Source organism: Oncorhynchus masou, unplaced genomic scaffold, assembly GCF_036934945.1.
Source record: "Oncorhynchus masou masou isolate Uvic2021 unplaced genomic scaffold, UVic_Omas_1.1 unplaced_scaffold_1768, whole genome shotgun sequence".
NCBI lineage: Eukaryota > Metazoa > Chordata > Actinopteri > Salmoniformes > Salmonidae > Oncorhynchus > Oncorhynchus masou.
Genome location: NW_027007856.1, coordinates 60,900 through 85,103, shown reverse-complemented (window position 1 = coordinate 85,103; position 24,204 = coordinate 60,900). Strand labels below are relative to the sequence as shown.

Here is a 24,204-nt window from a genome sequence, read left to right as displayed (position 1 = left end):
GTGTGAAACGTAATATTGCGTGTGTTCCAGGCAGCTGCCCACAGGAAGGGATTCTGTCCAGAGGCATGGTTGATCCTTGTTGCAATAGACCTTATAGCTGAAATGTTTGATGAGAGCACATGGCAAATGGACTTTGTTGTATGACCAGAGATACCGCATACAATGAGGAGATGCTTGTGTCTCCGCCCTAACGATGGGATTCGTTGTCCACAGAACGGACGGCGGTCTGTCAATCTCCCGCCTATTTCTTTCTTTGGATTGGTGGAAACATCTTGTTATTTGAATACTTTTTTAAGTTGAAAATTCGATAATGGGTGTTGACATCAACTGCCTATATTCAATGGAGAGTGAGCTGCTATGTTAGCCTCATGAATACGCCCAGACCATCTTGAATTTCAACAGGGACAACTCCAATATAAAGTGTATTTTCTCAGGGTTACACTTAAAATGTGATTTTATGACTTTGTGGCTGTGCCAGCTAGTGACCACTTTGCAGCGCTGCCTCCAGAACAACATTCATGACAATAAACCCTAACCTGCGTGAAAATATGGGCACCTGCCTGTTGGCCTGCCTCGCTTCCTGTGCCACTTTGTTCCTTTTGTTGGTATGTTTCTTTGAGTTTTTTAGTTGCATGGTTTTTAAGTTAAAAATAAAGAAGCAATTGGTATACAGACATAAAGCGTTTTAACTGAATTGTGAAGAGGAATTGACAATGTGTTAACTTGATGACTGAAACGGTAACGATTTTGAAAACTATGCCTTATTAAAATAATTGTTTAAAAAAACGGTCATTTTTGTTGTCTGCCTTTGCGTCACTCTGCCTGCTCAATCCAGACCCTAGAACCGGGCACTTTTCCATCTTGTCACATCTCGGCCTATATACCATTAATAACAGTCCATCAATAGTTGGCTGGGTGGGTCTCCTACACTGTTGTCATGGAAGACCACAGAAGCCATGGAAAAGGGAGGGCGCATCACTTTAATTTTTGCAACGTCTACTTTCCAGAGGCGGTAGTGTGCTGTGACTCTCTGCAAAATCCAATCGCAACGCACAGACATATCAGCATCCGACCACGGAAGGACCCACATATGTTTCAGCAATCATGCAAGAGCAATGCCAGCAATGCCATTACGTGCACACCTTTAAAAACTTGCTCCCAACTCGTCATGTAGCCAGCTTTACGGGGTTCAAATAAGAGACCACTCCTATCAATAGCAATAATATCCGTCGCTTCCATTGCGCTGAGGAAAACATCACACTGGTAAGATATGTTATGTTGCTTTTGATAGCGATGATGAATGTGTTCATTTTTGCTTAGAAATTGGAATTTGTAGAATGTAGCATTGGCCTTTTAATTGCGTTTTGACCTCTAAGGACACCTGAGTCATCGTGAAATATAACTAACATTTACTTCCTAAACGTTTTACATTTAGTTGTGTTTTTTTTTGCAGTGAAATGTCGCCTTGATTGATGCATGACCATAGCATTCTACTCCATCTGCACGCATGTACTGATTCCGCAGTAAACAACATCATAAGCGGTGCCGGTGCTGTCCGTGTCAGCACCAAGGACAGGGCTCGGGCACAGTCGCTGTGGCGTCGTTTAAAAACAAACTGCATGCGCTCCAAAAAGGTGGCAACCTTTTTCACAAGACGCTCTGGTTTAGTTGAACTAATCAGCTGGGTTGACATTTCAAATGTAATAAAACAATCTTTCTATATTTGTATAACAGTACATTATGATCAATGGATATTGAAACTAATAATTCTGGTTAAAAAAAATGTAACCATCAATATTTTTGTTCTAATTTAAGCAGAATTCCTAAGCATAGTAGGCAATCAGACAGACATAAACTATTACAGTTAATATTTAAATCCTGTAAGTGGATTTCAAAGTCAGGGGTTGGCAGTTGCAATATTTATTAGCATATATTCATCAATATTCATATTTTCATTGCTGCATTTACACTCAATAGAATGTTGAGGTACCTTTTTATCCAGGGACTGTTTATGAATGGTGACTGAGAGTGTGTTGAGGTCCCTTTTAATCCAGGGACTGTTTATGAATGGTGACTGAGAGTGTGTTGAGGTCCCTTTTAATCCAGGGACTGTTTATGAATGGTGACTGAGAGTGTGTTGAGGTCCCTTTTAATCCAGGGACTGTTTATGAATGGTGACTGAGAGTGTGTTGAGGTACCTTTTAATCCAGGGACTGTTTATGAATGGTGACTGAGAGTGTGTTGAGGTCCCTTTTAATCCAGGGACTGTTTATGAATGGTGACTGAGAGTGTGTTGAGGTACCTTTTAATCCAGGGACTGTTTATGAATGGTGATTGAGAGTGTGTTGAGGTACCTTTTAATCCAGGGACTGTTTATGAATGGTGACTGAGAGTGTGTTGAGGTACCTTTTAATCCAGGGACTGTTTATGAATGGTGACTGAGAGTGTGTTGAGGTCCCTTTTAATCCAGGGACTGTTTATGAATGGTGACTGAGAGTGTGTTGAGGTCCCTTTTAATCCAGGGACTGTTTATGAATGGTGACTGAGAGTGTGTTGAGGTCCCTTTTAATCCAGGGACTGTTTATGAATGGTGACTGAGAGTGTGTTGAGGTCCCTTTTAATCCAGGGACTGTTTATGAATGGTGACTGAGAGTGTGTTGAGGTCCCTTTTAATCCAGGGACTGTTTATGAATGGTGACTGAGAGTGTGTTGAGGTCCCTTTTAATCCAGGGACTGTTTATGAATGGTGACTGAGAGTGTGCAATGTGAATTGTAAACAGCTTTTACAACTTAAACAGATATCTAGTAACAACAGTGACATTTGTTTTTGCAGGAAGAGAACATGTCTCGTTCCTACGTGTTCTTCCTCTCCTTGTGGAGCTCTGTCATTGGAGTCGGACGCGGCTGTCCTGAACTATGCAACTGCTCCGACAAATACGGACGCCACTTCGCTGAATGCTCCTACAAAGACTTGGTTGACATCCCTGAAAGGTTGCCCCCCAACGTGACCACTCTGAGTCTCACCGCCAACAAAATATCTTTGGTGGAGTCGGGCAGCTTCGACAATGTGACCCAAGTCACGTCCTTATGGATGGCCCATAACGAGATAGTCACCATCGAACCGGGCACCCTGGCTCCCCTGGTCCAGCTGAGGAACTTTGACGTCAGTCACAACAAGATGGTGGACTTCCCTTGGGAGGATCTCCGTCACCTCACAGCCCTGCAGCTGCTGAAGATGGACCACAATGAGATGGTCAGTCTGCCTAAAGACTCCTTCTCTAACCTCAAGGACCTGAGGTCTCTCCGCCTCAACAACAACAGGTTCACCACTATAACGCAGGGGACGTTCGACAGCCTGACCTCCCTGTCTCATCTACAGCTCTATAACAACCCATTCACATGCCACTGCAGGATGGACTGGCTGAGGGACTGGATTCTAAACGCCACCATATCGGTTCCAGAACAGAACTCCATTGTCTGTGAAACTCCACAGCAGTTGAGAGGAGTGGAGATCGTGAAACTGTCTGAGTCAAAGTGCATGGCCCCTAATGTTAGCATAACGGCTGAGCCTAACGTTGAGATTACCACACTCTATGAAGGCACAGTGTTGATCCTGAACTGTGAGATCAAAGGGAACCCAAAGCCAGAGGTTATCTGGAAAATCCACACAAACCGTCAAAGTGTAGAGTACCCTCTGTCCACCAAAGAGAAAGAATCAGCAGAATCCAATGAATCTAACGAGGATTCTAGAACGACAGACATTCCATTTGAAATGTTCCATAACGGCACTCTAGTCATACCGCGCCTTAGTAAAAAGGACAATGGCAACTACAGCTGTTCCGCAACCAATGAGTTTGGTAAAGATGACGATTCACTATCAATAGTAGTGGTAGTACCAAAACCACCACCACCTCAACCTGTTGGAAAAGTGATTGGCCCACCAGTTATTATTAATGGGGAGAAAATCCCCTCAGTACTTCAACCTGTGATCAAAACCTCCATTAATAACCCTTTTAAACCATTCAATATTCCCCATTTGGAGGGAAAGTACAATATCTTCCCAACCCTTCCTCCCATTGAAGTTGACACTGAGCGTACGGAGCAAGTGCTCAAATATCCATCCCGTGCAACTAGCAAATGTACCTTGACCAGTGAGACACAGTACATCTCCAACCAGGCCTTCAATATAAGCCTGGAAGATGTCAGGCAGTATACCTTTGACTTTGGAGTCATAGCCATAGGGGTGTCAGAGACCGAGGCTAAAGTTCGACTCAATCCTCTCCTCCTTCCTAAAGACGACACAGACATCCGTCTCAGCGCCTCAGAAGGGTTCCATTCCATCAACAAAGAGCCTTCCAACCAATCAGAGGTAACCAGGAGAGCCCGGGCGGACTCAGGGCTGTATCTGTGTGTCACCTCAGACCACAGACACTCAGCCATCCAGTGGTCCAGGATGGAAGATGGCATCAACACCTATCTGTTCCAGGACCTACGCCCCGGCGCCAACTACTCCCTCTGTCTCACCTACAGAGGAGAGGACTGTGAGGTACAGGTCCTCTTCACCACCAGGAAGAGAGTTCCTAATCTGTTAATCATTATAGTCGTCAGTATCTGTCTCCTCACCGTCTCCACCGTGCCTCTGCTGGGGGCCACCTGCTTCCACCTGGTCTACAAATACAGGAACAAGACCTACAAGCTCATCATGAAGGCTAAAGACCACCAGCATCACATGGAGAGGAACCTCGTGGTCAACTTCAACCTGAGGAACTCATACGCCGAGTCGCAGACGCAGATAACAGCCAGCGAGACGGGGGAGGGAGAGGACGGGGAGTCGGAGAGTGGGGGGGACAGAGAGGAGGACGTGGAGGGGAGCGGGGTGACCGAGTCGTTCACTCTGTCTCAGTACAGAGTGAATCTGGATGAGTGTGAGATGGGGTCAGAGTTCAGCGATAGGTTACCACTAGGGGCGGAGGCTGTTAATATCTCTGGGCAGTACAAAGAGCCACACCACTGATCCTGTTGTTGTTGTTAGTACTTGATAGATCGTCTTGACTAGACAGGTTCTAGTCATCTTCAGTCATGATCACATGTAATGTAAGTCTCACAGTAACTGTTTATCGTTCCATGAGAGAAGAACCTGTGACCCGTCATTTTTCAAAATGGCTGCCGTATCAATGACCTGGATACAGTGTAGACAAAGTCCTAGGTGCTTCCTCTGTTGAAAGGAAAAGTAAAGAAGGTAGTTTATGTACACTGTGAAGATTATGTCAAAGAAAAAACCCCGTCCCTGTAGTAAAATATTTAAGCCTATTCTAAAAATAGACCTCTCCGGTGTGCTCTTAACAGTGACGTTTCCTGAGACCTGTGACAGTTATTCAGTGTCGTCTGTCACAGGCAAGAAAGCAAAAAGCTTTGTAACTGTATCTACAATGTCTCTTCTTAAAGTAACAGATGCACTTATGAATGTCTATGTTAATCTATTGTAGACTATCAATGCTATTTTCAATCTAGAGTGAATGTCTATGTTAATCTATTGTAGACTGTCAATGCTATTTTCAATCTAGAGTGAATGTCTATGTTAATCTATTGTAGGCTATCAATGCTATTTTCTATCTAGAGTGAATGTCTATGTTAATCTATTGTAGACTATCAATGCTATTTTCTATCTCGAGTGAACGTCCGCTTCACTGTTGCCAACAAACCCTTATTAAGCTGTGTGTCACAAGCTATTGTTGTACGTCATTTTACAGTAACCTTTAACCCGATATTGTGTCAATAATATACAGTACCAGACAAAAGTTTGGACACAAAAACCCTTGAATGAGTAGGTCTTTATTTTATTTTATTTTTTTACTATTTTCTACATTGTAGAATAATAGTGAGGACATCAAAACTATGAAATAACACATATTGAATCATGTATTAACCAAAAAAAAGTGTTAAACAATTTAAAATATATTTTAGATTTTAGATTCTTCAAAGTAGCCCCCTCCCCCCCTTTGCCTTGAGGCTTTGCACACTATGTTTTGTTTTTCAATCTAGAGTGAACGTCCACTTCACTGTTGCCAACAAACCCTTATTAAGCTGTGTGTCACAAGCTATTGTTGTAAGTCATTTCACAGTAACCTTTAACCTGGTATTGTGTCAATAACATACATGATCCACGTGTCTCTATCTCATATCCATTAAAACCCCCACTGTTGCTCAACTCTTACATTTTGACAGTAAGATAAGTGTTACATTTTGATAGCGTATGGTTAAATGTAAGTGTTCGGATGTGTACATTGCCTCAGTGTTCATCCTCTGCTATATGTGCCTGAAGTAATAAAATATTGACAAGGAATGCTTGTTCATTATTGATTTGCAAGCTTCCGAACATGGCATGTTATTCCGATCTATAGTGAAATGCCAAAAATCAGGGTTGTTGTACTACGAATGAACTGTCTGAATATTGGCTTCTGTAAAAATGGGTTTCCATACGCAGTCATCGTGGTTCTTGAAAACATGCTTACACGTTTGTTGTTCCCCTGTATTTACTTTAAAACTGTTTTATTTGTTTGAAAAAGAAGTCTCTCTTTCAAAATAAGAGTCTTAATCACATTCTCCCACCTAGGAGAAAAACAGTTGATTTTCTTTTCACACTGGATTGTGATGTCAGTTACATTAATTTACACAAAAAAATAAATGTGTCATTGTTCTTGCATATATTTTGAAAGCAAATATCTCAACCTCTGAAAACTTACCAAAACAACTGATAAAGGGCAGCACATTAAAGGAAGGGGTGGATATTGGATGCTAAAACAGGATGTGTTCTGTGCATCATAACCAAACACATACAACCGTTAAGATGTTGTACTATTTCACCGTAACGACCTTTACCAAAACTAAATAATAGACCAGCAAATTTTTTAATCGACATTGCAGACAACAATATGACACAGAAAGCAACATGCATAGAGATTCACTTCATGTGCAGCTGAACAAGCCAAAGCACTTGACTGCAACCCACAGAAATTACAGGCCTCTTACAGTCAACTGCTGCCCTGAAGACCAAGCAGTTGGAACATTGGGTTCTATAGAGAGCAGCAGGGTGTCCGTACCCCATAAACCACATGACGTCAGTCATGACCGTGTGTCATGGTCTCAGTTAGCAGCAGCGTCGGTGGTAGGGCCTGAGGGTGTGGCAGCACCGGAGGGTGTGGCAGCGCCAGAGGGTGTGGCAGCACCGGAGGGTGTGGCAGCGCCTGAGGGTGTGGCAGCGCCTGCCTCGGCAGCGGTGGGTTTGCTGCTGGCGTCTTTCTTGCTTCCTGCCGCGGCGCTACGGTTCGTTCCGTTCACGAAGCTGTCAGAGGGCTGGAGAAGAAAAAATATGTTTGTCTTGTAGAGTACAGGAAATTGTCACACATGAACACACACACACACAGACACACAAAGACACACACACACACACACACACACACACACACACACACACACACACACACACACACACACACACACACACACACACACACACACACACACAACACGGGTTGCTGGCCTGCTTTTCTACTCTCTATTTTTGGGCGAGCGACCTGCAGCTGGTAGTGTTTTCTGGACCCCAGTAGAGACGGGTTGTTGACCAGCGTGTAGAGTAACTGCCAGCGTGCCCGCACCCTCCTGCTGTTAACCACCTTGTCCGGTCTCTTCTCCTGATTCACCAGCTGGATCCCTGAAAGGAGAGGAGGAGGAGCCTGTCAGGGCAGAGCATGACACTGACTGGATGGATGGATGGAATTATTTGGTGGTATAAATTCCACATTGTGTAGTAGTAGTAGTAGTAGGTTCAGTCAATGTCATGTCTGGGAAGTGTCTGCGAGGGACAGAAAAGACCACACCCCTTTTTGTGCAAATCCGTGTATGAGTGTGTTATGTCTATAACAACCTTCCTCAGCATCTCGCATCTTCTGCCCAGCACCTCCAGCCGAGGCAGCCTGCAGCGCCAGCCCACAGAAGGCCTTCATCACAGGGTGGGATTGGCTGACCTCGACCTTCAGGTAGTGGGTGTAGTAACAATAAGCTGTATGAAGGTCAGAGGTCAGGGATTCAGACATATCGAGGGCACATATTCATAAACCAATGTGTTAGGTTTAACCTGTTCACCTGTGTATTTCATAGCATCAGGGACATATTTCAAAAATGTTTTTCAATTACATGGGTTATTGTTAGATGATTGCTAATGAACGTGGTCACCAATACATGAGAATACTTTAATTAGGGTGATGGTCAGTCAGTGTCCCGGCTGGCAAACCGTGAGGCTGCTGATTTTGTTTTGGTGGGCCATGACACCTTTCGTTTGTTTTTTGAAGTCTTTAGTTTGGGCATGCCTATTCTTACATTTACATTACAGTCCTTACAAAATAATCTGCTTGGACTGGCCAACCAAGAGGTCAAGAGAGACAGAGCTGGCTGGCACTGGACCAAAGTAAGGTTGCTGTCTCCCTTAGGCACATGTCCAGCCAACACGGTTCCTCAAACCCTTTATTTCTCACAGAAACGCACACACATTCATTCAGGTTACAGACGATGTAACTGGGACCTCTAGACAATATCCGTTCTGTAACAAATGTACCAGTGGCAGGCCTTTCAAAACAACACGTTCCTATAGAATTCCCTGAACTGTATGTTGACGTACCCGGGTCGTAGGATTCAGCAGCGCGGTTGAGGAGGCTGATGTCCATGCGCCCCAGGTGGATGATGTTATAGAGGGCAGTGATGACCATCCTCCAGATGGCTGCTACCAACCCCACCACGATGTTGATCAGGAAGAGCAGGTAGGTAAGCAGGAACAGACTGCCTCTGGAACAACAATATACATCTACTTAGTTCTACTTTGAATGGATCAATGGTGCTAAGAAAGTACAGGGGGTCCGGGGGCATGTCCCCCTTGAAAAAAAAAACTAATTTGAATTTGTCATTTTTCATGTTAACATGAAATATACCAAAAAGAAAAGAAACCCCATCTTTCAACTCAAGAAGTGTGTAAATCCAGCATTTCCACAAAATCGGTCCTCGGGACCCCAAGGGGTGCACGTTTTGGTTTTTGCCCTAACACTACACAGCTGATTCAAATGATCAACGCTTGATTATTTGAATCAGCTGTGTTGTGCTGGGGCAAAAAAAAAACGTGAAACCGTGGTGAAATCTATGACGTCACTAGTTCTGAGAAAAAAAGTTGCAAATAAACAAATAAATAAAGGAAATCATTTATAGAGTTCTAGAATCTTAGTACCTGTTGTTCAAGTCTCTTGTCCCAGCATCCTTTTTGATGAAAGCAAACCTGGCTGTCACGTGTTGTAGAGTAATAGTCAGTATCAACGTCACCCACACAGGCCTGGTGAGATCAGATACCACAACGGGAAAATAATCCACAATATGAAAATAATCCACACAATATGAAATATGATTCCATATAAGAGTATGAGTCCATATAAGAGTATGAGTCCATATAAGAGTATGATTCCATATAAGAGTATGAGTCCATATAAGAGTATAAGTCCATATAAGAGTATGATTCCATATAAGAGTATCAGAGTCCAGCAAGATTTATGAGTCCATATAAGAGTATGATTCCATGATAACAGTATGAGTCCATATAAGAGTATGAGTCCATATAAGAGTATGATTCCATATAAGAGTATGAGTCCATATACCAGTATGATTCCATATAAGAGTATGAGTCCATATAAGTCCATATAAGAGTATGAGTCCATATAAGTAGTATGAGTCCATTAAGAGTATGATGTCCATATTGTTATGAGTCCATATAATGTGTGATGTCCATATAATTTTTATTGTTTCCACTTATAAGAGTGTGAGTCCATATAAGAGTATGAGTCCATATAAAGCCCCTATGAGTCCATATAATTGAGTTTGATTCCATATCAGAGTATGAGTCCATATAAGAGTATGAGTCCATATAAGAGTATGAGTCCATATAAGAGTATGAGTCCATATAAGAGTATGAGTCCATATAAGAGTATGAGTCCATATAAGAGTATGAGTCCATATAAGAGTATGAGTCCATATAAGAGTATGAGTCCATATAAGAGTATGAGTCCATATAAGAGTATGAGTCCATATAAGAGTATGAGTCCATATAAGAGTATGAGTCCATATAAGAGTATGAGTCCATATAAGAGTGTGAGTCCATATAAGAGCGTGAGTCCATATAAGAGTATGAGTCCATATAAGAGTATGAGTCCATATAAGAGTATGAGTCCATATAAGAGTATGAGTCCATATAAGAGTATGAGTCCATATAAGAGTGTGAGTCCATATAAGAGTATGAGTCCATATAAGAGTATGAGTCCATATAAGAGTATGAGTCCATATAAGAGTATGAGTCCATATAAGAGTATGATTCCATATAAGAGTATGAGTCCATATAAGCAGACAGGAACAAATGTAGTTCAATTTAAAGATGCACTCACCAGGCCTTGGCAGCGACCTGGAAGAGTATAAGGTTCTGGCCATACAAGATTGGGATGATGATGAGGAACACCAACCACACAAAACAGATGAAGAAGACCAAAGTCTGGAGGACCATTCCTGACAAAATAATATTAAATAGTAAGAGAGGAATCTAGAATAAGAATATAACTGCCATCTTTCATAAAAAAAAAACATTTTTAAAAGTCAGTTTTGAAAGGAATTGAGGTTAGTAGCACACAGAAATGACCAAGTATTTACTGAATAACTACAGTATATGATAAAATGGGAATTAGATCATCCTTTGGTGTCAGGTCAGGTCAGGTCAGGTCAGGTCAGGTCAGGTCAGGTCAGGTCAGGTCAGCCTACCTAAAGAGATGACGGCAGCCTGATATCCAATGAAGCCCATCCAACACACTAGGCCTGTCTGAGACGGACGGATGCTCTTCTGGCAATTATACACGTTGTAAATGTCTCCTCTGTACAAGCCCTGGAGGTTCCATCTGATGGTAGAAACATGAAGACGTAGAATTACTGAAAGGTTTATGAAAGGAGCACACTTGAAAATATCAGTTATTTGGTATTTTCCCATTGCTTCTTGAACATACAAAAGAACACAATGTTTGGTGCACTGATATAGTTACTGTGTTAGTGTGTTACTGTGTTAATGTGAAACTGTGTTAGTGTGTTAGTGTGTTACTGTGTTAGTGTGATACTGTGTTACTGTGTTAGTGTGTTACTGTGTTACTGTGTTAGTGTGATACTGTGTTACTGTGTTAGTGTGTTAGTGTGATTCTGTGTTACTGTGTTAGTGTGATACTGTGTTACTGTGTTAGTGTGTTAGTGTGATTCTGTGTTACTGTGTTAGTGTGTTTCTGTGTTAGTGTGTTTCTGTGATACTGTGTTAGTGTGATACTGTGTTACTGTGTTAGTGTGTTAGTGTGATACTGTGTTACTGTGTTAGTGTGTTACTGTGTTAGTGTGTTACTGTGATACTGTGTTAGTGTGATACTGTGTTACTGTGTTACTGTGTTACTGTGTTACTGTGTTAGTGTGTTAGTGTGTTACTGTGTTAGTGTGTTTCTGTGTTACTGTGTTAGTGTGATACTGTGTTACTGTGTTAGTGTGTTAGTGTGATTCTGTGTTACTGTGTTAGTGTGTTTCTGTGTTAGTGTGTTTCTGTGTTACTGTGTTAGTGTGTTTCTGTGATACTGTGATACTGTGCTACTGTGTTAGTGTGATACTGTGTTAGTGTGATACTGTGTTACTGTGTTAGTGTGTTACTGTGTTAGTGTGTTGGCTGATCAAAATGATTTACCTGTGAAGGATCATGGACCCACAGGAGCATGATACAGGGTGTTACTGCGTCAACCCTCACAGGTAACACACTACACAGGGTCAACCCACACAGGTAACACACTACAAAACTACCCTCACAGGTAACCCAACAGGCCATAGGTACACAGTGTAACCACTACAGGTAAACACTACACAGGCCATAGTCAACCCACACAGGTAACACACTACAAACATAACGTCAACTCACAGGTAACCCACACAGGTAACACACTACAAAACATAACGAACAGGCCATAGTCAACCCACACAGGTAACACACTACACAACATAACGTCAACCCTCACAGGTAACACACTACACAACATAACGTCAACCCTCACAGGTAACACACTACACAACATAACGTCAACCCACACAGGTAACACACTACACAACATAACGTCAACCCTCACAGGTAACACACTACACAACGTAACGTCAACCCTCACAGGTAACACACTGTGTCAACACACTACACAACATAAAGAACCCAGTGACAGGTTACACACTACACAACGTAACGTCAACCCTCACAGGTAACACACTACACTGTAACGTCAACCCACACAGGTAACACACTACACAACATAACGTCAACCCACACAGGTAACACACTACACAACATAACGAACAGGCCAGGATCAACCCACACAGGTAACACACTACATAACATAACGTCAACCCACACAGGTAACACACTACACAACATAACGTCAACCCACACAGGTAACACACTACACAACATAACGAACAGGCCAGGATCAACCCACACAGGTAACACACTACACAACAGGATCAACCCACACAGGTAACACACTACACAACATAACGAACAGGCCAGGATCAACCCACACAGGTAACACACTACACAACATAACGTCAACCCACACAGGTAACACACTACACAACATAACGTCAACCCACACAGGTAACACACTACACAACATAACGCACAGGCCAGGATCAACCCACACAGGTAACACACTACACAACATAACGTCAACCCTCACAGGTAACACACTACACAACATAACGTCAACCCACACAGGTAACACACTACACAACATAACGTCAACCCACACAGGTAACACACTACACAACATAACGTCAACCCTCACAGGTAACACACTACACAAAATCAACCCAACAGGCCAGGATCAACCCACACAGGTAACACACTACATAACATAACGTCAACCCACACAGGTAACACACTACACAACATAACGTCAACCCACACAGGTAACACACTACACAACATAACGAACAGGCCAGGATCAACCCACACAGGTAACACACTACACAACATAACGAACAGGCCTGGATCAACCCACACAGGTAACACACTACACAACATAACGTCAACCCACACAGGTAACACACTACATACATAACGTAAGGCCAGGATCAACCCACACAGGTAACACACTACACAACATAACGTCAACCCACACAGGTAACACACTACACAACATAACGTCAACCCACACAGGTAACACACTACACAACATAACGTCAACCCACACAGGTAACCCACTACACAACATAACGTCAACCCACACAGGTAACACACTACACAACATAACGTCAACCCACACAGGTAACACACTACACAACATAACGTCAACCCACACAGGTAACACACTACACAACATAACGTCAACCCACACAGGTAACACACTACACAACATAACGTCAACCCACACAGGTAACACACTACACAACATAACGTCAACCCACACAGGTAACACACTACACAACATACCCTCACAGGTAACACACTACACAACATAAGTCAACCCACACAGGTAACACACTACACAGCATAACGTCAACCCACACAGGTAACACACTACACAACATAACGTCAACCCACACAGGTAACACACTACACAACATAACGAACAGGCCATAGATCAACCCACACAGGTAACACACTACACAACATAACGTCAACCCACACAGGTAACTGTCTTAGCTGCAGCTCATGTCAGTAAATGCAAGACAGACACCCACCTTCCAGACACCAGGTATAGTGAATAACAATCTGGACCACCTCCATCCTGTCCTCTGATAGGACGATACCAAAGCCCTCCAGAAGGAAGGGGAACTTGTCATCTATACCAGCACGGACTATATGGAGGGTGGGGATCACCAGTATTACCAGCAACAGCGCCACCTAGGGGATGGATGACCACATGACTGTTAAGAGTTATTTCTCTATTAAAACAACTGGCATCTTGTCAAGTTATCTGAAAGCAGCCATGTTCACAACCAACCTTCAATGTGGATTGTTGTTATGTTCTGCTGAAAATGTGATGGATTCCTAATTAACTGCAGTATTTCTTTACCTGATAAACTGCTATGGACGACACAAATGCTGAGATCGCCAGCTTTAGTGGAAACCGGAATACTGCAACAACAAAAACTCATGGTAAAACAATGGTATCATTGGAATATTTTTGTTTAATAAAAGAAAAAGATTAGCAGACAAATTGTCAAAAACCCTCCAGACTTACCTTTCTCTCGTGTGTAGATATAGGACTTGACTGTGTCTTTTATTGTCTCCCACAGTTTGGGTTTATCTGATCTGATAGAGGTACTGAACAAAAAACACAATGATGTCCATAACTGCACGCTGCAGTCATCATTACTTAGTTTATGTCATAGAATAAAACACAGTCTGGTCAGTCAGTTTAGTATCTTGTTTCTCTCATAATAAAACAGTCTGGTCATTCAGTTTAGTATCTTGTTTCTCTCATAATAAAACAGTCTGGTCAATCAGTTTAGTATCTTGTTTCTCTCATAATAAAACAGTCTGGTCATTCAGTTTAGTATCTTGTTTCTCTCATAATAATAAAACAGTCTGGTCATTCAGTTTTAGTTTCCTGTTTTTCTCATAAACCCCACCTGACGTTTGACTTTTTCTTCTTTAGAATTAATTTCACGTAGTCTGTGTAGTAGCTGCTCTCCAGGTCCTGAAGCCAAAGAGTGTCAGAATCAAACTGTTTAATTAACACGTAAACATTATGGGATGCATGATCTGACAACACTGACCACCTGCAACACTGTGTAAAATCAATCATTTTGGATGCAGAAAATTCACATTAAAAGAATGTGTGAGGTTGCTAGAACTGTAGCTGTGATCACAACACAGACGGATTAACGACCTCACATGATCTCACTGTCACCGACAGTTTACAGCGAGACAATCCACGGATTACAGTGAAATAAACACTGCATTGTGTAGAGACCTTGAGAGAAATAACATTCCTGGGTCATAATCTGTGCAGGGGATATTTTACACTAAATCAAGTCCATCCAAGCTGTTTACGTAATCAGACCTTTGGTTTCAAGTTACGTGGTTAATGTAGTTTCATAACTTTAAAAGTCTATTGAGGAGCTATGTTTAGTTTTTACATACTGTAGATATCCCATAAGCATCACGGGCAGGACAATAACCCCAGCGTTTTGACAACCTAAATACAGACCGTTCAATAACCCCAGCGTTTTGACAACCTAAATACAGACAGTTCTATAACCCCTGCGTTTTGACAACCTAAATACAGGCAGTTCTCATCCAGATATTAGACTAGCAGGACAATAACCCCAGCGTTTTGACAACCTAAATACAGACAGTTCAATAACCCCAGCGTTTTGACAACCTAAATACAGACAGTTCTATAACCCCTGCGTTTTGACAACCTAAATACAGGCAGTTCTCATCCAGATATTAGACTAGCAGGACAATAACCCCAGCGTTTTGACAACCTAAATACAGGCAGTTCAATAGCCCCAGTGTTTTGACAACCTAAATACAGGCAGTTCAATAACCCCAGTGTTTTGACAACCTAAATACAGGCAGTTCAATAACCCCAGCGTTTTGACAACCTAAATACAGACAGTTCAATAGCCCCAGTGTTTTGACAACCTAAATACAGGCAGTTCAATAACCCCAGCATTTTGACAACCTAAATACAGGCAGTTCAATAACCCCAATACAAGTTCAATAACCCCAGCGTTTTGACAACCTAAATACAGGCAGTGACAACCTAAATACAGACAGTTCAATAACCCCAGCGTTTTGACAACCTAAATACAGGCAGTTCAATAACCCCAGCGTTTTGACAACCTAAACACAGACAAGGATCATGACACTTTGACATCGTTCTCATCAAAACCTTAAAGAGAGACCACAGCAGATGGCAGGTTCATGACTATACACTCATTGGTCAAAGAGCAGGCTTCCCTCACCTCAGAACCATTAGCCTTGGCACCTTTGAGAAACAGTAGTGGGTACTTGATACAGAGGAATCCCAGACAGCCGATCTGTGGGAGACTGGCCAGCAGGGAATAGTACTTATACAGCTGTGGAGACAAGAGAAACATATTGATACAAAACCTACTGATTTATTTTTTTTACCAGTTTGTTATGGTTTTAAGATACTGTATTATAGAATAAGTTTTAGCTGGAGATATGAACTCTGTTAAATATGACACAACAACAACAACAACAACAACAACAACAACAACAAAGATGTGCCCCCCCCTTTTTTTCTCCCACTTTATATATCAGATGATATTACCTCTGGTGTTTTGGGACAGTCAATCTTCTGCCAGACGAGGACAGCAAAGTGGGTCCAGGAGAATAGACTGCCCAGCACATAGCCCAGTTTACTGTGGAGCGTACCACAGGCCAGGAGTGGGTAGTACAGGGCAGGCCAGTAGAAGATGGCGATGATCTTCATGTACTCTTGATAAAATAATTGATATGTTTACAGATAATGATTCAATAATTCTACCCTGAAACGTAACCATTAGGGAGTATAGTTTATGTAGCATGGATAAGGAATAATTAAAGTATTAAACATAAGTCCAACGAGGTTGGACTGGGAGGGAGAGAAATGTGTGTGTATGTGTGTACCTAAGAAAATACAGAGAACAATTACACTGTGTTTGAACAGACCTGGCTAGAACTCTGAGGAACTTATGAGGACAGGGATTACTTCTCAAGGTCTCCCTAATCTGGGGAATGGAACTGTCGGCTGGGTAGTGATACACAGTGGTGAGAACTACGGAGAAGGATACAACTCACCTACTGTTTGTGTGTATGTATGTGCGTAGGATACCTACTGTTTGTGTGTATGTATGTGCGTAGGATACCTACTGTTTGTGTGGAAGTATGTGATTAGGATACCTACTGTTTGTGTGTATGTATGTGATTAGGATACCTACTGTTTGTGTAGAAGTATGTGCGTAGGATACCTACTGTTTGTGTGTATGTATGTGCGTAGGATACCTACTGTTTGTGTGTATGTATGTGCGTAGGATACCTACTGTTTGTGTGTATGTATGTAGGATACCTACTGTTTGTGTGGAAGTATGTGATTAGGATACCTACTGTTTGTGTGGAAGTATGTGATTAGGATACCTACTGTTTGTGTGTATGTATGTGATTAGGATACCTACTGTTTGTGTGGAAGTATGTGATTAGGATACCTACTGTTTGTGTGGAAGTATGTGATTAGGATACCTACTGTTTGTGTGGAAGTATGTGCGTAGGATACCTACTGTTTGTGTGGAAGTATGTGCGTAGGATACCTACTGTTTGTGTGGAAGTATGTGCGTAGGATATCTACTGTTTGTGTGTATGTATGTGATTAGGATACCTACTGTTTGTGTGTATGTATGTGCGTAGGATATCTACTGTTTGTGTGGAAGTATGTGCGTAGGATACCTACTGTTTGTGTGTATGTATGTGCGTAGGATACCTACTGTTTGTGTGGAAGTATGTGCGTAGGATACCTACTGTTTGTGTGTATGTATGTGCGTAGGATATCTACTGATTGTGTGGAAGTATGTGCGCAGCTATAAAAAGGATGTCTTTGTATAATGGACTTCAGAACGTTCTCGTGAATAAACTGTACTATCTTTTTTTTGCATAAGCTGAGTCTTTGACTAATTATTATTAAACCCATGGTCTTACAGATCTCGGGGATTGGTCAGAGCTATTGATTGTCAGTTATTATCATTGGGATTGAAGATTATCGTGACAACTCTGGAAGGAACAGGAACAACACAGTCTGTATTTAGTATCACACCGGTTCATCCTTCAGTGTGTTTACGCTGTTCCACAAGTTATTACATGATGACTTGGATCGCAGAGTGAAGGAAAAGCAGCCAACAAGTGCTCAGCATATGTGGGAACTCCTTCAAGACTGTTGGGAAAAGCATTCCTCATCAAGCTGGTTGAGAGAATGACAAGAGTGTGCAAAGCTGTCATCAAGGTAAAGGGTGGCTACTTTGAAGAATCAATATAAAATATATTTTTATTTAACACTTTTTTTTGGTTACTACATGATTCCATATGTGTTATTTCATAGTTTTGATGTCTTCACTATTATTCTACAATGTAGAAAATAGTGAAAATAAAGAAAAACCTTGAATGAGAAGGTGTGTCCAAACAGACTGGTACAGGAGTAAGGTAACTAGGCAACAGGAAGAGATTATTATTTTTTAAGTATCAGCAGCTTGTATGTGAGTGGGTGTGTACGTGTGTAGAGTCAGTATCAATGTATGTGCATGTTATGTGTGAGTGAGCAGATGATGGAGTGAGTGTTTGTGAGTGTGTTGGAGTGACAGTGTGTGTGTGTGTGTGTGTGTGTGTGTGTGTGTGTGTGTGTGTGTGTGTGTGTGTGTGTGTGTGTGTGTGTGTGTGTGTGTGTGTGTGTGTGTGTGTGTGTGTGTGTGTGTGTGTGTGTGTGTGTGTGTGTGTGTGTGTGTGTGTGTGTGTGTTGGAGTGACAGTGTGTGTGAGTGTGTTGGAGTGACGGTGTGTGTGAGTGTGTGTGTGTAGGGCAACAATGTGCATAGAGAAATGAAAGGCCTATAAAGAGAGTCTGTTTAAAACCTGTAGATTTCCTCTAAAATAGACCCAAAAGTAACTGCTATTCATCTGTAATTACATGATTCTGACATGCTAGAACATGGTATCTTTGGAAAGAAGACATCTGGGTGATTATGAGGAAAATATCAGAAGATAGATAGGAGTTACATAGTTCAGAAAACACAAGATCAAGCACGCACAAAATAACCGTTTTTTGTTTTTTGTGGGTTTTTTGAAAGTCATCGTTCATTGACAAGCTGGAAGTGAATTATTGATGACCAGAGCTTGGAAACACATCAGATGGCTTCCACAACATGTGAACAACATCAGGGGGGGAAATGGAATTGATAGATCTAAAAACTATCTTCGGTGTCTATCGACGTATTCCGTGAATATTTTGTTCATGCTTCACAACGCTAACCGAAATGTAGGTGGCAGCCATCTTGAAAATGAGGTCATCGGCTCTGCCTGCGCTTATAAATTCGTATGCCCATATATGGTAGTAAGTCACACCGAAGATTTTGAAGGCACCGATCAATAGCCAAGATACTCAGCTGACGGCAGACTTTGCAGATAGGGGCTACCGTTTTCATACCAGACTGAATTGAATAAAAAATATAAAAAAATAGGGTCACCAAATATGAGAGCTTTACATTCAAGAGGTTTTAATGGGACAGGGACACAGCTGCTCACCTTTGATTTCCTGAGGGGTGTCTTTGGAGAAGGGCAGGGGATCTGGAGCCAGGACCAATACAGACAGCTTGCTGAAGACCAGCCCAAACACAGCTACTGCTAGGGCTTTGTGCTGCGTCTGGTCCAGGAAGTTCACTGGACTGGTGGGGGGCACACAGCGGGAAGAGACCAGAGATAAGACCAAGCAAACACCCGCAAATGAATGGTAACATATTTCATTGTTATAAATTGTCTCATAGTATGTTATTGCGATGAGGCAGCCTGAGTTGTTTTTGTAACAGTGGTGTTTTGTGGTTTCCCGCTGGGCACAGACGTCAGTACAACGTCTAGTTTTGATTTACATTTGGTTGAGTTGTCAACGAACATGAATTCAACATGAAATCAACAACAAATGTCACCATGTCATTGGATTTTAGGTTCAATTTTGGGTGGAAAAAAAAGAGGAAATTCCCTCACATTTCCTTTCTCTTTTCAAATCCAATTAGTTTTCCACATTGATTCAATGTCATCACATTTAATTTGGGTGTTGAAATTACATGCAAACAACGCTGATTCAACCAGTATTTGCCCAGTGGCTTGTCACATATTGACAAGAGTTCCTGGTTGCTTCATGTTTATATGTTTGGTAAATGAAACCGGCACTTTACCTTGAGATACCAGTTGATCCACTGGCAAAACCCTCACATAGACTCTTTCTCCTCTTCAGGACTGCTAGAATCAGCACCACAACGAGCTAGGAGACAAGATATTCCATAAAGTGATACAATAGGAACTCTAATTCCTCTCCTAAACTAAAGTACAACTAAAATAATAATCTAGTGTAGCTTGTTGTCAAGCCAGAGGGCCTGAAGTCATATGGGGGGGGGGTACCCCTAGAAAAGGACCTTTGAATGCTACCTTCCCATTGTCTCATTATTTTTGATGAGCCCCTGGTAAGTGGAGACGCTGACCCACCCTTCCAGCCTGGTCTCATAGACTAGACGTAACATAGGAAACCTTAAATAACCTGGCACACTCAAATGAGTATGATACGTTACGTTCCGTACGGTTACGCAGGACAGAAGGTTGCTTACAGCAAGAAGAAAAGAAGGGTGGTTGGTTGGACTGTTTGGGTGTATAACATGGGCGTACACATCACAGACAAACTGAACTGGTCCACCCACACAGACAGTGTGGTGAAGAAGGCGCAACAGCGCCTCTTCAACCTCAGGAGGCTGAAGAAATTTGGCCTGTCACCCAAAACCCTGACAAACTTTTACAGATGCACAATCGAGAGCATCCTGTCGGGCTGTGTGACACAAACTACCTGCCCTCCATGACATCTACGGCACCCGATGTCACAGGAAAGCCAAAAAGATCATCAAAGACAACAACCACCCGAGCCACTGCCTGTTCACCCCGCTATCATCCAGAAGGCGAGGTCAGTACAGATGCATCAAAGCTGGGACCGAGAGACTGAAAAACAGCTTCTATCTCAAGGCCATCAGACTGTTAAACAGCCATCAGTAACTCAGAGAGGCTGCTGCCAACACACTGAGACCCAATCACTGGCCGCCTTAATAAATGGATCACTAGTCACTTTAAACAATGCCATTTTAAATAATGTTTACATATCTTGCATTACTCACATCACATGTACAGTATATACTGTATTTTATACCATGTACTGCACCTTGCCTATGCCACTCGGCCATCGCTCATCCATATACTTATATGTACATATTCTCATTCACCCCTTTAGATTTGTGTGTATTAGGTAGTTTCGCTACACTCACATTAACATCTGCTAAATATGTGTATGTGACCAATAACATTTGATAACCAATAACATCTGCTAACCATGTGTATGTGACCAATAACATCTGATAACCAATAACATCTGCTAACCATGTGTATGTGACCAATAACATCTGATAACCAATAACATAACCATTTGATTTGATTTGATTTTAATTTGATTTGATTTGAACACAAATATCTAGCAACCAAAATATTGCGTGTTTGAATTTCCTCACTAACTTTAGCATTTTTTTCTAATTAGCAACATTGGAACTACTAACTACTTTTTAGCTACTTTGCGACTATATAGCATGTTAGCTATTTTCTTCCCTTCCCCCAATTATCCACCTAGCTAGCGTTAGCCAAAACAAATTGGAATTTGTAACATATCATATGAATTGTAATTCAGGAACATATCATACAAAATGGATGATGGACAGTCACACATGAATACATACCATACCAAACTTAACATATCATACTCATTAGAGTGTCACGGGTTTACATTTACTATGTTACGTGTACCCCTGAGTCCAGGTTGTCCCTACATAGTGCTCTGAGTGTGCTCTATTTGGCAGAATCTCAAAGTCCTGCGGTGTGTCAGTTCAATTATAATTCATGCCATTGTTCTCCTCAGAGAAGTGGAGCGAGCCCTCTACCACAAATTGGACAAGGCCTAACGGTGACATTTATCACTGATGATGTTGAGGGAGATGGCTTTCTGAGGTCATAGAGAGTAGCACCAATGTACTGACTGAACATCCCCTTTAGAACATGGCCTACAGTCATCTGTACTGACTGAACATCCCCTTTAGGACATGGCCTACAGTCATCTGTACTGACTGAACATCCCCTTTAGAACATGGTGACTGAACATCCCCTTTGCCTACAGTCATCTGTACTGACTGAACATCCCCTTTAGGATATGGCCTAGAACATGGTCATCTGTACTGACTGAACATCCCAGGACATTACAGTCATCTGTACTGACTGATAGAACATGGTCTACAGTCATCTGACTGAACATCCCTTTGACTGAACATCCCCTTTAGAACATGGCCTACAGTCATCTGTACTGACTGAACATCCCTTTAGAACATTTAGGACATGGCCAACAGTCTGTACTGACTGAACATCCCCTTTAGGACATGGCCTACAGTCATCTGTACTGACTGAACATCCCCTTTTATGGTCTATAGTCATGGACTGAACATCCCCTTTAGAACATGGCCTACAGTCATCTGTACTGACTGAACATCCCCTTTAGGACATGGCCTACAGTCATCTGTACTGACTGAACATCCCCTTTAGAACATGGCCTATGTAGTCATCTGTACTGACTGAACATCCCCTTTAGAACATGGTCTATGGTCATCTGTACTGACTGAACATCCCCTTTAGAACATGGTCTATGGTCATCTGTACTGACTGAACATCCCCTTTAGGACATGGCCTACAGTCATCTGTACTGACTGAACATCCCCTTTAGGGTATGGTCTACAGTCATCTGTACTGACTGAACATCCCCTTTAGGACATGGCCTACAGTCATCTGTACTGACTGAACATCCCCTTTAGGACATGGCCTACAGTCATCTGTACTGACTGAACATCCCCTTTAGAACATGGCCTACAGTCATCTGTACTGACTGAACATCCCCTTTAGAACATGGCCTACAGTCATCTGTACTGACTGAACATCCCCTTTAGAACATGGCCTATAGTCATCTGTACTGACTGAACATCCCCTTTCATCTGTACTGACTGAACATCCCCTTTAGAACATGGCCTACAGTCATCTGTACTGACTGAACATCCCCTTCAGGACATGGCCTATAGTCATCTGTACTGACTGAACATCCCCTTTAGAACATGGCCTACATAAACATTCACTGTTTCCATTCATTCCAAACATTCATATTTGATATTCATTTGACCTGTGACCCCTACTGTTGTTGGTAAATGTGTACTGGATGTGTGTCTCTGTAATTACATGGCTCATTAGTAAAAGAGACCTTGGTCTCAACATGACTTCCTGTTCGAGGTTCAAGTAAAATGTTTTCACCAGGTGTAAATATTGAAAATAGACAGAAGGTCTGATACTTACAGATGCTGAAGCGATGCATATGTGAAAAAGCTGGTCATCCGCTGTGGGGTCACATGGGAGAATAACTCTGAAACAGTCATGTAACACAAGCTGAGCAATGACCGTCAGAAACCATTTAAGCAGAGCAAAAACAAACTCCCTAGAAATCCTGTTTAGCCTGACTGTGCTCTCGGTAGCGAATCTGACAAGAGTTTCACCTAAGAACTGAAAATATGCCATTTGTAATATATCGTTTAATCATGGATGGAAAAACTGGAAGAATTGAAAACCAGCTATACTTTGGCCCATGCAGGTCAGTGATTGAGAAACCCTTGATCTTAGATTAAATAAAATCATCATAACATTATGACACAGTCCCCCCATAATTCATTGCACTGATCCTGTGTGGCTCAGTTGGTAGAGCATGATGCTTGCAACATCAGGGTTGAAAAAATGTGATTCCCGCTGTGCTGTGGACACCTATACGAAAATATATGTCGCTTTGGATAAACAAAAGTGTTGGCTAAATAGTATGCTGTTTACTGATCCCCATACTTACTCTTTTGGAGGTCTGGTGGGTTCCATATTGTTGGAGTACCAGTCTGAGTAGTCATAGTAGTTATATGGATCCTCTTCTACCACCTTGGTCTGGTTCATCTTGAACTTGTCTCTGTTGCTGTAGTCCACGTTGATGGGTGAAAACCAGAGGAAATCCACCTAGCCACCCTCGATCATCAACCGTCTCTCCAGCTATGTCCCAACGCAGCGCAGCACTTCCAGATCAATAAATATTGATCATTTGTGATTGTATTGAGAGTTGTAGTTTACTCCACTGTGTGTTGGGTAGCTTTGAGTTCAGGTTGTGCAGCGTCTGAGGTACAGAGAGAGAGAGACCTCTGGTCAGGTGTCCAGTTGTGTTGTCCCTGCTGTAGGAGTTTAGTACACACTCTAACA

At 42.1% G+C, this 24,204-nt stretch overlaps 2 protein-coding genes across 2 annotated transcripts; one reads left to right on the top strand and one right to left on the bottom strand.

Annotated features, from left to right (window-relative positions):
* The first annotated feature begins 972 nt into the window (after positions 1-972).
* On the top strand, positions 973-5,725 carry LOC135532208 (immunoglobulin superfamily containing leucine-rich repeat protein 2-like). Its single transcript, XM_064959808.1, has 2 exons — positions 973-1,263; positions 2,834-5,725. Exon 2 carries the CDS (start codon positions 2,843-2,845, stop codon positions 5,012-5,014), a length of 2,172 nt encoding a protein of 723 aa, XP_064815880.1. The 5' UTR covers positions 973-1,263; positions 2,834-2,842; the 3' UTR covers positions 5,015-5,725.
* A 601-nt stretch (positions 5,726-6,326) lies between these two features.
* Positions 6,327-23,907, bottom strand: LOC135532209 (receptor for retinol uptake stra6-like). Its single transcript, XM_064959809.1, has 18 exons — positions 23,810-23,907; positions 23,272-23,338; positions 20,034-20,119; positions 19,387-19,526; positions 16,395-16,561; positions 16,063-16,176; positions 14,719-14,786; positions 14,328-14,410; positions 14,160-14,221; positions 13,825-13,987; positions 13,333-13,380; positions 10,840-11,004; positions 10,473-10,590; positions 9,272-9,373; positions 8,675-8,838; positions 7,925-8,059; positions 7,575-7,711; positions 6,327-7,353 (listed from the first exon to the last, which is right to left on the bottom strand). The coding sequence occupies exons 1-18, from the start codon at positions 23,905-23,907 to the stop codon at positions 7,144-7,146; spliced, it is 2,127 nt and encodes a 708-aa protein (XP_064815881.1). The 3' UTR covers positions 6,327-7,143.
* Positions 23,908-24,204: the final 297 nt, after the last annotated feature.